The 16,294-nt window shown below is 35.2% G+C and overlaps 1 protein-coding gene across 1 annotated transcript; it reads left to right on the forward strand.

Annotated features, from left to right (window-relative positions):
- Positions 1-462: 462 nt before the first annotated feature.
- On the forward strand, positions 463-9,983 carry LOC121734194. Its single transcript, XM_042124671.1, has 3 exons — positions 463-576; positions 1,821-2,035; positions 9,754-9,983. Exons 1-3 carry the CDS (start codon positions 473-475, stop codon positions 9,831-9,833), a joined length of 399 nt encoding a protein of 132 aa, XP_041980605.1. The 5' UTR covers positions 463-472; the 3' UTR covers positions 9,834-9,983.
- Positions 9,984-16,294: the final 6,311 nt, after the last annotated feature.

Here is a 16,294-nt window from a genome sequence, read left to right on the forward strand (position 1 = left end):
AAGTTGTACTGGAAAATAAAATGAAGGTAAAAGACATACTTATTATTAATAAAAAGATCTGCACCATATTAATAAAAATAATAATTATTCATTGCAGACAATAAACCCATATAAAAATATCATATTAAGTAAGTAAGTACTTATACCTAATATAAAATAAGTAAATATTAAATAGTACAGAAAAGCATTACTTAATTATTTCATATTGTTTAATAATACTGTAGGTACCTACTATACTTAATTATTTTATGTGAGCCCTACCTGTGAGCCCATCATTATGGGAGATGGCCGCGCCATGCCGACTGTATGGGCGCCGCAGACTCGATCGCACAAAAAGTCTGTTATCTGCGATCTCCCTTATAATTAAGTACCTACTATGTACTTACTTTCCTTCATCTCACATCGTGTACAGAAGGGTAGAAATCGAAATATGGGGTAGATATAAAATAACTGTCACACAAAACGTGTCACAATGAATGACAACAGTGTTTTCATTTTCGGTTCAATCTCTAGCAATTTTGATACTCGCGACGCTGTATCTTTGCTACCCTTGGAATTATGTTGGAAAATATTTTCGTAAGTCTTTTGATGTCGCTAATAATAAAATATTTAAGAAGCTTAAAAGGAATAAACTGTTTGGTAATACAATTATGTGTGGATGTTAAAACACTTTGATGTTCCTCAGCGTGAGTGTACGTAAATAGCTGTGAATTTTCTGAATGTTTTGGGCCAATGATTTCAACACAAAGGATGGGTTTTAATGAATTCTAATAATTTTAACATAAATTGTACTTAAAATTTTTATTTACGGTGACAGTGGCCGGTTTCATTGAAACCAGGCTAGAAATTATGCAAGTACCTACCTAAGTTCCTAATCTTGTCTATTCTCAAGTAAGACGTAGCTTATACAGACTAGCTTTATTGAGTAGGTACTGGAGAAATTTAACACCCTTTAGGTGGGTGATATCTTTGCAGTTTGCGAGTAAGAAACTATACTGAGATAATGTACTTAAAATCCGTCTTAAACGAATTTTTGATTAGGATTAGTCCTTACGCGAGTTACCTTTACTATAAATGTTACCGTTAAAATGCAAAATACGTTATATTAATATTCCCTGAACCATCCGATAAAGTGAGAAATTTTGAAATTAAAAAAATTTGAAATTAATGAGAATAGAATAAACTTTTTGGACTTTAATTGACTGACCCAGATAATCTGCAGAATACCTTGTTAATCTGCAGTCTAACTGGTTTACGCACATTAACGGTAACATAATATACATTATTTACCGATCTCAATTCCCATCCTAAAATAACGTAGTTACAACGCTGCAAACATTTCACTTTAAATAACTCATTTTGGGTAGGAACCCAGGGGTACAACCGGACCCTATTACTATGTCTATTGTGCTATTACTAAGACTTCCGGTGATCCGTCTATCTTTTTTTTTATGAAATAAGGGGGCAAACGAGTAAAACGGGTCACCTGATGGAAAGCAACTTTCGTCGCCCATGGACAATCGCAGCATCAGAAGAGCTGCAGGTGCGTTGCCGGCCTTTTAAGAGGGAATAGGGTAATAGGGGAGGGTAGGGAAGGGAAGGGAATAGGGGAGGGTAGGGGATTGGGCCTCCGGTAAACTCACTCACTCGGCGAAACACAGTGCAAGCGCTGTTTCACGCCGGTTTCCTGTGAGAACGTGGTATTTCTCCGGTCGAGCCGGCCCATTCGTGCCGAAGCATGGCTCTCCCACGTTATCTGTCTGTAACCAGGCAGTATCTCAAGAACTGCGACAGCTAGACAGTTGAAATTTTTGTTACAGCTACTTAGACAAACATTCTCTGTCAAACGCCTGCAAAACTTGCAAACTGTGGCGAAGGATTATTTTATCAAAGACGGAGTTGAGGAGTCGCCTAAACGATTTCGACCTGGCCCTGAGAGTTGGCTGCGAGAGACGAGCGACTTTTTACAAAAACAACCGCAAGGTTCTGAAGAAATTGAAACGAAAAAATTATTTGCCAATGGCCAAATGTACAGGTGGGCGTAGTTTATTTAACCAATTCATTGCGGCGCACATTTTTTTAAACTTTTAGTAGTGGTGGCATACAATTTTCGCGTGTCACGTTAGCCGTGTCATACGCCATAGAAGTTGTATAATATGTCTCGCCAATCGCCATAGATGTTGCAAACCTACGAATAATAAAAATTAAGGAAACGAAACTCCCATACTTCAACCGTTTTGAATTTGGTTATTTTCGCATACTCAAATATGGCAATAGCACCGAAACACATTCAAAATATTTACGAAATAAACTTAAATAAAGCCGTTGAGATTATTTGTCACTTCTATATTTACACAAAATTGTGTACCGAATACAATATGCATAAAGTATGCATGTATTCGGGTCACATTTTGTAGACTCGTGGACAAATTTTTTGACACAGTTACTCTTCCTTAGTTTTTATTATTCGTAGAATTGCAAACCTTTTGTAGCTTTCAAAGTTAGAAAAATGACAACCCCTACTTATTTTCAATTTATAGAATATTAAGGAACGAAGTCTTGTTTTACGTGGAAAATTAAGATGGTTTTGTTCGGAGTAGAACCTTCTAACGTGTAATTTGAGGGAGATACAATCGTTTTCTAAATGATATGGCTCCCGTGTCATACGCCACACGTGCGCCACACGTTAAAAAATATATGAGACGGCTGCCGTATCATTCGCTAATTAATAAAGGCATGTAGGTATTTAAATCAATATCTGTATATTCCCTTTTCTCGATCAAAATATTTGAAAGTTTCACCAAAAATACTGACTTGCACACTAATTATGCACCCTAAATAATGCGAATTCAGCATACTATTGGTGCTAAGTTTGTATACTCGTATTTATACTATACTTGGATGCTAATAAAGTCTTTGAATCTTTGAATCTTACTATTTAAAGTTATTTGCATAACTGTTTTACTGAACGAATAACTATTATTAAAATAGTATATCTAATAATTCCTTACTTCAACAAACATACTACAACTTTTTAAAGGAAAACCATCACCTAAATTACTTTTAGGAACATAATTTATTCTAAATAAAACCCAATTTAATCTGTTATGTTCATATAATAATTATGAACACATAAAAATCATCAAGTGCTAACTTAACATGGACTAAACTTTGGCACAGTGAATGGTAACTCAGTTTATAAACAATAATAATAAACGATCGGCAAAGAGCGAGTCGGAGTGAGTCGACGGAGCCCCGCTACGCGGGGCTCCTACTTCTGGGTGGTTCACAAAAAATAACCACGATGGCTAAGGCGGGAGCTACGCTGCGCTACGCTCCCGCCTTAGCCATCTAACCTAACCCAATCAAGTCGTATTGGGCGAACATTGCTATTAATTATTTAAGAATCATTAATAAATTTATTAGGTAACCCATACAATTACAATACAGTAAGTAGTAAATTTTGATAATTTTTCTCAATTTTTATCAAGAAACCTTGAATTATATAGTTTTGGAATGATAAAATCTTTCACCATATTATATCATCATAAAGTTGCACGATTTGTCCATTTGTAGACTTATTTTGATAATAGAAATTGATTTTATTGTGGTGCACCTTTCGATATTGTTTTTAAAAATTCCGTTGTAAGATTGTCCAATTTAGAGTGCAAGTTAGTATTTTTGATAAACAATTTAAATTTTAGTTTTACAAATAATATATCCGATGCATGAACCATATTTTTGGTGTGAATTCGGTTATTAAGGTCGTCTCGTTTTGTATGATGTTTAAGTTTTTTTTGGAGGACATGTTCAGATAATCAATTGTTTTTTTTTGATCAGCATTAGTTTTTCTGGTATGTATTCAGTTAATTAGCGGAGTTAAGGTAGTGTGCTGAAAAATAATTCTGATGTGCATTTAATAATATCCCATTAATAAAGAAATTAATATTTACCATTTCGTTAATATTAACCCATATAGACCCGCCGTGCCCAAACGAGGACACTTTTAAAATTACTTAAATTTTTTGTCTTTCAAGTTAATACTTATTGTTATTGTAAGTGTCAATTTGCTAAAAGTGTATTTTTTTATTCCTAGAGGGTACAAATAATATTAAAATAGTTCACAGTGTTTTATAATGGTTTTTCTGAAGCTGTTTCTAACATCCGAAATGACGCCAAGTTAGTATTTTTTATTTTTAAGTTTTCCTTTTAGGCATTTATATTTTTTTACTTGAAAGAGCTCATTACACTAAAACCTATTAAAAATATACATATTAGTATGAAAAACTTTAGTCTTTAGGGACACTTGTATAAAACTACTCCTAATATTAATTAGGAGTAGTTTTATACAAGTGTCCCTATTTGGGGCCAATGGGCACATTGGATGTAAATTATTCCAATTTTTGTCCATCGATCAATTTCGTATAATCAATGAATTGAAGGGTATTCAATAGCTATGATAAATACTATGGACTTCAGGAAGTTGCTATGATTGAAGATGACAGTGGAAAGATATATTTAGTCGTATTTCTTTCGCAACCATGTGTCTCTTTACCAGTTTTTCACTACTCCAAGGGGTAGCTGGCTATTATGCAACTGATAATGTTGGCCAAGGAAGTACAGAAAAGCGTACTCTAGTATCCGTCAAGGATGTGAAAAAAAAGGACGAGTTTGACTACCGTTTCGACCAACTAAATCAGAATTTGTTTTACATCGGCTGGATTATAATGTCTATGCGATCGGGGGAAGCCTATACAGCGTTTTTCTTCTGGGAAAAGTAAACAGATGTATTACTGTTGAAAGAATGTGGACGTTAGCTTCCTACATTTTTATCAAATCTATAACAAGGATATGCGTAGGGTAAAGTCAACTAGTCAATCGATTTTCACGCACTGTTATACGAAACAAAAATTGGTGGTGACTGGTAGGTAGTGTTTACGCACATGCTGGATGTAGCAGTGGCAAACGCATGGCGGCTGCATCATCAAAGTAATAAAAACAAGAATTGAATCAGCTCCAATTTCAGCGGCATTTGGTCGTCATTACTTGAGACATACAAGCGGTAGAATCCTGCAACCAGCAATACATATCTGTACTGTCAAACCTGCAGTATGAAGGGTCACTTTCCCGAAAAACTGTCCCAACGTATTTCTGGTAGGCTAGCATTACGTCATGAAAAAGTCAAAAGCAATTTGAGAAATGTGTGAAAACACGGTACATTCATAAAATATGTATCGAAAATTTTCACATCGTATGATCCCATTGGCCCCATTTGAGGACGAAATGGGTTAAGTTTCGCCTGTTGGCTGTTACGGGCATTATATACGGATAAACAAACTTTGACAGCAAACTTCGAGATCCAGCAACTAAAACGATTTTTTTTGTAAAAAAGAAACTATCGAGCATTTTTTCAGTAATCGTGTTTTCACCTTGAGCATTTAATCTTCATGAACTGAAGTTACTTGTGTAAAAAATAAGTTTTCTAGACCTTACAGATTTTGAGATGTACTTAAGTTTAACACAGACAGGTCATGAGTTTAATTAGTATTTAGTATGTACAGACTAGTCAAGTGAGGGTCAGGTCAGGTGAATTCTTAAAATAGTAGAAAAAGGCGCAGTGTTCGATTTTTCAATTGAAAGAACGTTCTTAGCGGGCCCCTAGACGATTAATTTTACTGTGCAATATCATGCGCGTAAGTATAATAATAATTACAAATAAGTAATTTATTTCCAGAAAAATACAATATTATACAACTTCAGATTAAGACAAATCCCCACACTAGGCATAGCCAGTCCTGTGGGGCCAGTAGGAACATTCTCGTGAAATTGTATAACTTTTATGTATAAAAGTTATACACGTCTTATAATATTAAAACGAATGCAACGAAAGATTAGAAGTAAGATTATTTATTTATGTCTAGTGTGTGTGTGTGTGCGTGCGTGCGTGTGTGTGTGTGTGTGTGTGTGTGTGTGTGTGTGCGTGCGTGCGTGCGTGCGTGTGTGTGTGTGTGTGTGTGTGTGTGTGCGCGTGTGTGTGTGTGTGTGTGTGTGTGTTTTGTGCATTTATTTGTGTACATGTGCGGACGTTGAACGAATTAAGATCTTATACAGTGTATAAGATCTGATCTTAATTCGTTCAACATCCGCACATGTCCACAAATCGGTATTTGGATTTGTGGACAGCAACTAGCAAGCGCTACCCTCAATATGTATAGTTTACGAATGTTTAAAATCTGATAGTCGCGGTACAATGGTTGATTATCGTTTGGCACAATACGAGATAAATCATTCTGAGCATACGAAAATTAACTGAGTTACGGATTTTTTTTATTATTGGAATTATTTTCCTAATACGAGAGCATAACAAACTAACGTGCTGCTTGAAATACAGCTTTTCGTCTAGAATTATGCCTAGATATTTTATATCAGGTGATCTTTGTATTTGGGGACAGTCGCAGCAGACAGGCTTCACTACTAGGCAAGAGTGGGTATGTACCTTTAAGGTAGTTAAGGATGTTGAGTCTGAAGCAGATGTTTTATGAAAAAACATGAATTTTGTTTCAGTTGTTTTTAGAGTTAATAAGTTGGCACTTAGCCAGTTCGTGACGAGTGACATTCCACCTTCCACCTCGCGACAAACTACTTTCTCTGATGGACCGTGGAAAATCGGAGCAGTGTCATCCGCGTAACAGTAGACTTCCGCACAAGACAAGGGCAGAAAGGCAATATCGTTCATATAAATAAGAAAGAGAGTCGGTCCAAGAATACTGCCCTGTGGGACGCGGTAAGAGATTGATCTAGCAGCACTCGGTTTGTCAGCTATCATAATGCACTGTTGTCGTCCCGTCAAGTAGCTGGTAAACCATTTTAAAGCTATACCCCGAACACCATAATAATATTATGCTTCGAGTTTCTTTAATAGAATAGGTATGGAAACAGTGTCGAACGCAATTGTGCAAAATTATTGACTGTCTAGGATTAATATTGAACACGCCATAGCCTTTCAATCTTATTGTCAAAGAAATTGTTCAATAAAATATATTGTGAGTGATATTGCGCAATAAAATTGATCGTCTAGGCCTCTAGGGGCCCGCTTACTGCAGCACTCGGAGACATTATTTTCATGATGATATTATGATGGTTTGAATTTTGACAGATTATGTATGGGACTTATGTCAAAATCTTCATTTGATACGTCATAATATTTTAATACAGAGTACCTACCAAAAACATAAATGTATAAAAGGAGAGCCAAGTTCAATACAAACATTATGCTTGTCTAAGGACATGCTTGTCTTAGGACTTCGACGTAAAAAGAATGGAGATCTAAATGAGTGCCAAGTTCTATGGAAAATGGAAATAATAATAAAAACTGGCCAAGTTAAATCTAATCTCTACCGTCTCTGTGCACACAGAATGCTTTTAGGAGCAGCAGCAACTGCATTTAGAATAATTTCAGAGATGAAAAAGTTCTATTTTCCTCATTTTCTTATCCTTGTATTTATACAATATAATAAAAATAATATAACAATTATTTGCAAGTTACAACAGTGAATTAAAAAATATATTATTATATCCTGTTAATCTTACAACTCGAGAAAATTAATTTATTGTTCCTATTTTCCTTTAATTAATTATATTTATTAACTTTAAATCAAAGTCATCAGTTAATGAACGAAAGTTATGGAAGATGTAGGTAGGTACATACCTAAGTAGTAATTATGTAGGTATAAAAGGTACATAATACAATATTATGATTATATTCTTAAAATTATATTTTATAAACTAGCTGTTACCCGCGACTTCGTCCGCGTCAACAAAATGTAAAATACATAGTTAAAAATTAAATAAAGTAAAAAAATATCCTCCTCCTTTTCGGAAGTCGGTTAAAAAGTAGCATATGTTACTCCTTATTACATCAGCTATCTGCCAATAAAAGTCCCGTAAAAATCGGTCCAGCCATTTCGGAGATTAGCCGGAACAAACAAACAGACAGACATACAGACAGACAACAATTCTAAAAATTGTTATTTTGGTGTAAGTATCGTCTAAATATCCGTATTATGCATGTAGGTAGTAAAAATATTACAAACAGACACTCCAATTTTATTTATATGTATAGATTAGATTACTTACATATTTACAACCTATGTACATGTCGCAGCCGACTGGTTTAAATAGCCGTTCAATCAAACAGCTAGCCCTTTGACTGAACAGCGCCATTCAATCACACGTCTAGCTTTTATATTGAATATTTTAGTCGCTCAAAACGTTCGACACTACAGCTGATTCAAGAGCCGCCGTCTAATTGAAGTAGTTCAGCGCGCACCGCTGCGGCGCTAGGTGTTATTTACAATATGGCGTCAACTAGCAGGTGTTTGTTGGTGTTTGTGGTTGTTTTTCGGTAAAAAAGTATGTAGTTAATAAAAGTTACAAGTGTTATTAAAGAGACAAAAATTTTGGAGGCATATACGAGTGAATTAAAATTTCAACAAATATTCGAGGAGAAATTACGGGATTATGAAATGGATGGACGCAGCCTACCCCGAAAGGGGGGTTCGGGGGGCGCAGCCCCCCGTCAAAACAAAAACAAACACAATCCAGAAAGTCCAAAAGTTGGTTAGGTTAGGTTAGAACTTAGACCACAACAGATTTACACAGAGGGAGCCGAGCGAGCGTAGCGAGCGTGCTGCGGTAGCAGCCGGCGACCGCCGTCAAATAAAAGGGGGGCTCGGGGGGCGCAGCCCCCCGCCAAAACAAAAACAAACCAGTTGGCTAAGCGTCATCTAGCTGTAGTGTTGAACGTTGTAGTCAACAAGTCGGCTAAACGTCGTATAGCCGTATGATTGAATAGCGTTGTTCAGTCAAAGGGCTAGCAGTTTGATTGAACGGCTATTTAGACCAGTCGGCTGCGACATATATACTATCCTAAAGGTTCGCGCTCACTTTGTCGGCGCGTGCCGGGGCGGGTCGGGGCGCAGCGCAGCGCAAAATGCGCTATAGCACACTATTGCCGGGTCGGGTCGTATCGCATTGACGGATTTTAACGCTCACTGTGCCGGGGCGTGCCGGGGCGGGTCGGGGCGCAACGCATTGACGGATTTTGAGCCGAGGCTTGCCGGGCCGCATCGCATCACATCCGCGCGCCGCTTGCTATAGCACACTGTTGCCGGGGCGCAGCGGGTCTTGCCGGGGCGCAGCGGGTCTTGTCGGGCCGTGTCGCATTGACGGAAATCCGCCGAGTAAAAATTCACGCCGATGTGCCCCGGCACAGTGTGCGATACGCGCATCCGCTTCCATACAAATTGTATGGAGGCGGATCTTTGCGATGCGCCCCGGCACGCTGAGCCCCGGCACGGCCCGTCTCAGTGTGCTCACTCCTTACCGCATTTACACATTCGCGTTTGCCATTCGCCTCGTCACTCGACGAAACATTTGACATTACACAAATATTAAGTATGTGTGCAGATTGCAGTATGAAGTTTTTAAGCTATTGCATAGCTTTCATCGCGGGCTTTTGAGCGCGGTGACCGAATCAAGAAATTCCGTAACAAAAAACTTATCACCCTCCACTCCGACTCTGCCGGTCGGTGCGGCGTTGCCAGACTTCGGCACTGTATTTGTGTGCGTGCTACTAGACGTATGCGAATTATAATTGCATAAGTTGATGAAAAATGCTATGCAATAGTTTTACCGCGGCGGTCCCCGAGTGCCACATGTATTTTTTCCTATTATCATTTTATTCAATTTCAGTTGAATCTACACAGAAGACGACGTGTAAGCGGGGAGGTGATGATTTTGTGATACACACGAAGAGGTACAGACTATTCTAGAATATTCTAGATTCTAGATTATTATAATATTATTATTATTAGGTAGGTAGGTAGGTGCTATCAGATAAGTTGGTTCATAGGCAGTAATTGACGGATCTACGTTATTTGGCATTATGTTAATTAGATGTTAGTCGTGATCTGTCAGCTGGGTTGACATAACACGACCAAATTACGTTGGTCTGACTAACTTCTCTGGCAGTTGACAGACCTACGTGTCATTTGGTCGGATTATGTCAATTCCATAGACTTATTTATATACTTACTGTCGTAGTTTATGGTCAATTCAATGCTAGTCGTGATCTGTCTGCTGGGTTTGACATAACGCGACCAAATTATTTAGGTCCGCCAACTAAGACGTATAATATTCTGGGAAACAACTTCTCTGATAGTACAATACTTAGCATGCAGTAACTTTAACATAATATAGGTCAAGATTATCGATCAATCCTTCAAGAGTTCACACACTTTCAGAGATGAGTTACAACTTACAAGATGTTTTCACTCCAGGGTTGCCACTTTTATCTTTTCCCCATTTTTGTGATTTTTTTTAATTTATTAAGATTAATTTTTGGTTAATAAATATTTGTATATGTGTAAATAAAACTATTTTATGTTAATGTTTTATAATAATTATCTAATAATAAGGTGTTTTCATTTTTCATATTTTCTACCAATTCTCCTTTAAAAAGTGCAGGCCGAAGGACCAAAAATAACCTCAACAATTTGTTTGTTGTGGCCCGATTAAGCCTGTCTCTATGAGTAAAAAAACTACCCGATGCCTCGCAGGGATTTAAAGTTTTCATGCCAAGTCTCATCAAAATTGGTTCAGCGAATAAATATGTATTTTATTGGTCTGCCCCTCTATCATGAGCTCTTAAAGCCAGCCAGAATACTGACTGGCTCGCATTTTGGTACCATGACCTCTATTTTCCAGCCAGTCAGTGGTCACGTGACACAAAACTCACTTCTCCATTGTTAACTGAGTAATAATTTCGTATCATGACAACACTTCTGACATAAGCTCGCTTGCTTTTACGTCAAATACAGCAATTCAATAAACACCAACCAACGAGTAGCTTTTACTGAATAGTTTACATTTTAGTAATTTTATTTATTAATATTACATACTTTTTAGTCTTAAATTATATTGCTATTTAGTTGGTTAGTTACTTAATAAGTTATATTTTAGTCTATAGCATATATTTTAGTGAAAATAATTTGTTATTAAAACCAAAAAACGAAACATTCGAAGTGTCCAAATTTTTGGAAAACGATTAAGTATTCTCAAGTTAATCACGAAGTGATACATAAGTAAAGACGCAGAGACCTTAGTAATCCATTTAGTGTCAGTGAGGTTTCAGAATAATAACATAAGTGAGGTGTAGTATACCTATATGTCTAGTCAACAATAAGGTTCGCATTTGTGCGATGAGCTAAGACTGCATTGATTTAGTACACAAGAAACACATACAAGGTATAAGGAACACAAGTGTTGTGTATAATTACTGTAAAACAAGTATGAATTTTCACCAAAAACCTACAGGTACAATCTTATAGTTGCATTGTAGGTTTTTGTGTTATTTCACAAACTATTTCCTTGTAAACCTGAAGTATTTTGGTATATGCATGATAAACACTGCACCAAAGAGGTAAATAATTCAATATTACTTACTTTTAACAAGAATTTTCAGAACACAACCTTTTAAACTTTTGATGTATGTATAACATGCTCCGGATAAACATTGACACACCTAAACTACTAGAAAAGTTAAATAATTGATATGATATTATCAATCCCAATTAGAATCCCAATTAGCTAAATTCTCATATGAGCACTTTTTCATTTATAACTTCTTCTCTTGACTACAATATGGTATTATATGATGGGAATAGTGTAAATCACTAAATTTTACTCAAAAACAAAAACCTACATTATAGTACTTTTCCAAAAAAGACTTACTTAATAAGAATTGCATAACAAACATATGGAACTTATTGTTCATAAAACATAATATTATCATAGGAACATATATTATTATGTATTACCAAAAATACTTTTGTACTTACCTCAATAATAATAATAAGTATTAGTTTTATATTAAATTAAAACTTAAAATACCTGAGGACTTACTATGTACTTCTTAGGAACCTATCTTAGGAGCATTTCGTACAATCTTTTGATTGCAGTAGGTCTTTGTGTTATTTCACAAACTATTTCCTTGTAAACCATGCATGATAAACGCTGCACCAAAGAGGTAAATTCAAAGGTATTACTTTCTCAATAACAAGAATTTTGAGAACACAACCTTTGAAACTTTAGATTCATGTATATTCACGAATAAATATTGACACACACACATACACCTAAACTACTAGAAAAGTTAAATCATTGATAATATAAAATCCAAATTAGCTAAATTCTCATATGCACTTTTTCATTTATAACTTCTCTTGACTACAATATGATATAATATACAATGGGAATAGTCACTAAAACTCAAAAATATAATCCTACATTACTTATAGTACTTTTTCCAAAAAGACATAACAAAAATTGCATAACAAACATACTTATTGTTCATAAAACATAATATTTTCATTGGAACTTATATTAATATTACCAAAAATTCTTTTGTACCTCAATAATAATAATATTAGTTTTATATTATTACATTAAAATTTAAAATACATGAGGACTTTAGTAAGTCCTCATGTATTAAGTATACATTTTAAAAAGATGTGGTCGTTTTAGGGACCTATCAGACAGAGTGGTCACGCGTTGAAGCATTTGCGTTGGAGCAGTCAGTGTGTGACTGAGGAGCAATTCTGACACATTCAGAACTCCTCCTGTGTGAGTATATAGAGATACTCACACGGGAGGCATTCTACAACATAATACAACACAAAGAACACAAATCCCTTGACCGCTTGTCTGAGATATCCCAGGCAATTTCCCATAGTTGCAACTTGCAATGCAGTTTCTAATTGTTATTGGTTTGCCAAATAAAAGTCTGAAATTATAATATTGTTTTTATCTTTCATCAAAAGTTGGTATTTGAACTCCTTTAATAATAATAAATTAATATTTTCACAAGGGATATTTGATTCATCTTCTTTGATTTTAAGTGACAAGACCTTGTTTAAGATTTCCGCTGTATAAATATTTTTATAAGTATAATATAAAAGAGATTTAACACTTGCCTATCTGATACTAGGTTGATAATAAGGTGTAAGACAAATGTAGTACCTATTGATGAAAGCTGTGTATGAATATGTATCTAAGGTAGGTATATTTAAGTGAGAAAATAAATGAAAAAACATTTAAAAACGAGTATTTATTAAATTTCTTTTAATTAAAGCTTTTGAGTGAATATATATTATCTTCCTAGGACTTCGTCATCATTACACTTGCAATTCTTTATTATAAAATGTAGTACTTATAGTATCTCAGTGTTAGCAATCATCCTTTATCCTGAAAAATATTTGGTTCAGCGTACACAGTACTAATAATGTAAAATGCCTTACAAGGCACGAAAAGGGGATTATTAAACTTATAAATTGCCTGTTTATGTTACAATAATACCTATTTGAAAGCTCAAAAAAACGTAGGTGTTCAAGAATGAGTTCAAGTTCAACAAACTATGTTCAACTCATGACATCAACTCTGTTGTAATGCATGTAATTTTAATCCACAAGTTTGATGCATTTCTAAGACTTTTTCATGGTAGATTATTTAGCGTAGGTATCAAATAGGTATAGGATATAATAAACTTATCAATTTCTTGCTTAAAACATAATCTCTATAAACTTAATAACAATATCTAATTATCTTTTTTTTTGTCTCCTTCTTCTTCTCTTTTTTAATTGCCGACTCAGTTAGTTGCCAATGTCAGAGAATTCTTTCTCCTCTAGATCGCCATGCTTGTGATAATATAAACATGAAGGAGTGTTATTTTCTCAGTGTTTTCATAAAGGGCTTATAAAATACCAAAAAATATAAATAAAACCATTTACACATTTATAATAATTACCTTTAAATACAATAAATCGGTGCAAAAGTAACTATTCCTACATTGACCACGTTATATATTAGAAAATAGTATATTTTATAATAAAAAATATCAATCTTTTTTTAAACTATATTTTCATCTTGATTTACAATTTTTCCGTTAGTCGTTATGGCTAAGCCATTTCAATTCCTAAAAAAAAAAACAATTCCGTTAGTCAAATTTGACGTTCGTGTTTGACATTTCTTAATCCAGTTCAGAGACAAATATTACAGGTTAAAACCATTCAGAAGTAAAAGTGCACATGATACTGAAACAGAACCACTCACTTTACAACTGTTTACATACCTGCACGGATTAGCTCAGGTTTTGACAAAGTTAATGATAGGGGTCCTGACCAACATTCATAATTGTGTTCTTAAAATGTACTGCATGGATTCAAGTAAGTACCTACATGCTTTTGAATTTCAAAATAACATAATATTCTAGAAAAAATGATACTTAGGTAAGTACATAAACACTATAGTTTGTCAGATAATGTGTGTATTATTGTATGGTATATTCCATTATACCCTTGCTTGAGTAAATCAAGGTAAAAGAATTTACAGAATTTTTGTAATGCTTATTTGTGTATTTATGGCAACATTAATTGCATTCTTTTTGTTGTGAACCGCATTCTGATTTCTGAGATGTTATTGACCTTGTATTATTTGTAAAGAAGTTTATTGTCATGACAATGATTTAAAATGCACATCGCTCTTATCGCCCTGTAACGGACAAAACAGATGCTATTTTTGATAAAGTGGAGCAAGATCGGCATATTAGTAGTTACAAAGTAGTTGGCGAACTGGGGATTGACCACAAAATGGTATTGGCGCATTTGATAAAAGCCGCGTACACAAAAAAAGCTCATTATTTGGGTGCCTCATGAATCATGATCGCACTGAAAGAAACCTAACGAACTGTGTACTCATTTGTGATTATTTATTAGGACTTAATAAAATCTACCATTTTTGAAGAAGCTGATTGCTGGTGATGAAAAGTGGATCACGTACGACAGGAAAGTGTGAAAAATATCGAGGGCATTATAGTACTAATATACTTACTTATAATTACTAATATTATTTATAAATTATTAGAAAGTGTGTCTCTGTCTATCTGTCAGTCTGTTGCCCCTTAACGCCCGAACCGCTGAAACGATTTTGCTGAAATTTCGTATGGAGATAATTCGAGTCTCAGGAAAGGACATCTAAGGATACACGTAAGAAATTGCTTGGCCGACTCAGCATGTTTGTCAATTCTAAGTGTCTTATTGTATAGTAATTAGTAGGTAACTAGTCAACTGAACCTGAAGACGCGAGTGGATCGATAAAGTGGGTACCTGACAATTTGAAAATGTTCGTTTTTTTTTCATAAATGGAGGCCTTAGGAGTGGAAAATGATTTGAAATAAGAAAAATGTAGATTTTATGTATAGCCACTAGCCAGATATATTAGCCAGATTATAAAATAGGTAGGTACCTATTCGCCCTTAGGCCTTATAATAATGGTAATCTTTATTGTACACCATGAACATATTATATACAACTATTTGACATGCACATCAGTTAAACAAAAGTACAATTTTGGCGGCCTTATCGCTAAAAGCGATGTCTTCTAGGCAACCATCAAAACATTTAAGAGAGTATCACATCAAGAAAAGAATAATTACGGCCTTCTATTGTTATAAAATGTAAGTTTTCTAATTCATCCACTCCGGCTTCACCTGAGGATCATGCCCACGAAAGCACAGAGGTAAAAACTTAACCTGTCCGTATACCACTGCACTGTATGATGTATCTTTTGTAGTATCAATTTGTGGCAGCCCTGCAAGTTGTCATATCCGGCTTACACCGAGTGCCCTCAGTTGACACCCCTCACTTCCTGTCAACTTTTTGGCAACAACTACACTCGCTTTTTACCGACACTTGGCCGACACTTCCTGCTGCAGATTAATGATTGTTTTTAGACGAGTAGGTATATGTTGAAGCTGCTTCTGAAATCTTTGGTCGGGTCACCGGGTGTTTGTGTAGTTACCTTCCTTAGGAATAAAAGTGCACAAAATTGCTTAGATGGCTATTTGTATTTGCGTATTTGACGTATTCGCCAAACAATCACCATGTGTAGACGCTATGTTTGACAAAGTATTGGCCTTTTTTGCCTATTTGACAAATATAACCAATACTTACTAAATACACGTGTATACGAGTCAAATAGATAAGTTTAACAAAATCAAGTAAAAGTTTGGTATTTGACGTCCATGTGTGGAAGGCCGTATTAGCTTTTATTTGCCTGTTATACGTGTATACGTCGATAATTTTGCCAAATGCAACAAAATATAGCCAAAAGCAAATAGCCATGTGAAGTGCCAGCATAATATACGTACTTATGTTATTTGGTGTAGGTTAGTGATGTA

Source organism: Aricia agestis, chromosome 15, assembly GCF_905147365.1.
Source record: "Aricia agestis chromosome 15, ilAriAges1.1, whole genome shotgun sequence".
Lineage (NCBI taxonomy): Eukaryota > Metazoa > Arthropoda > Insecta > Lepidoptera > Lycaenidae > Aricia > Aricia agestis.

What these genes read in the sequence shown, in the direction of transcription:
- LOC121734194 (XM_042124671.1), top strand. Translation starts at nt 473, where the DNA reads ATGAATGACAACAGTGTTTTCATTTTCGGTTCAATCTCTAGCAATTTT. An exon ending in TTATGTTGGAAAATATTTTC is followed by an intron (nt 577 to 1,820) that starts GTAAGTCTTTTG and finishes TTTTTGTTACAG; the next exon opens with CTACTTAGACAAACATTCTC. An exon ending in GCCAATGGCCAAATGTACAG is followed by an intron (nt 2,036 to 9,753) that starts GTGGGCGTAGTT and finishes ATTCAATTTCAG; the next exon opens with TTGAATCTACACAGAAGACG.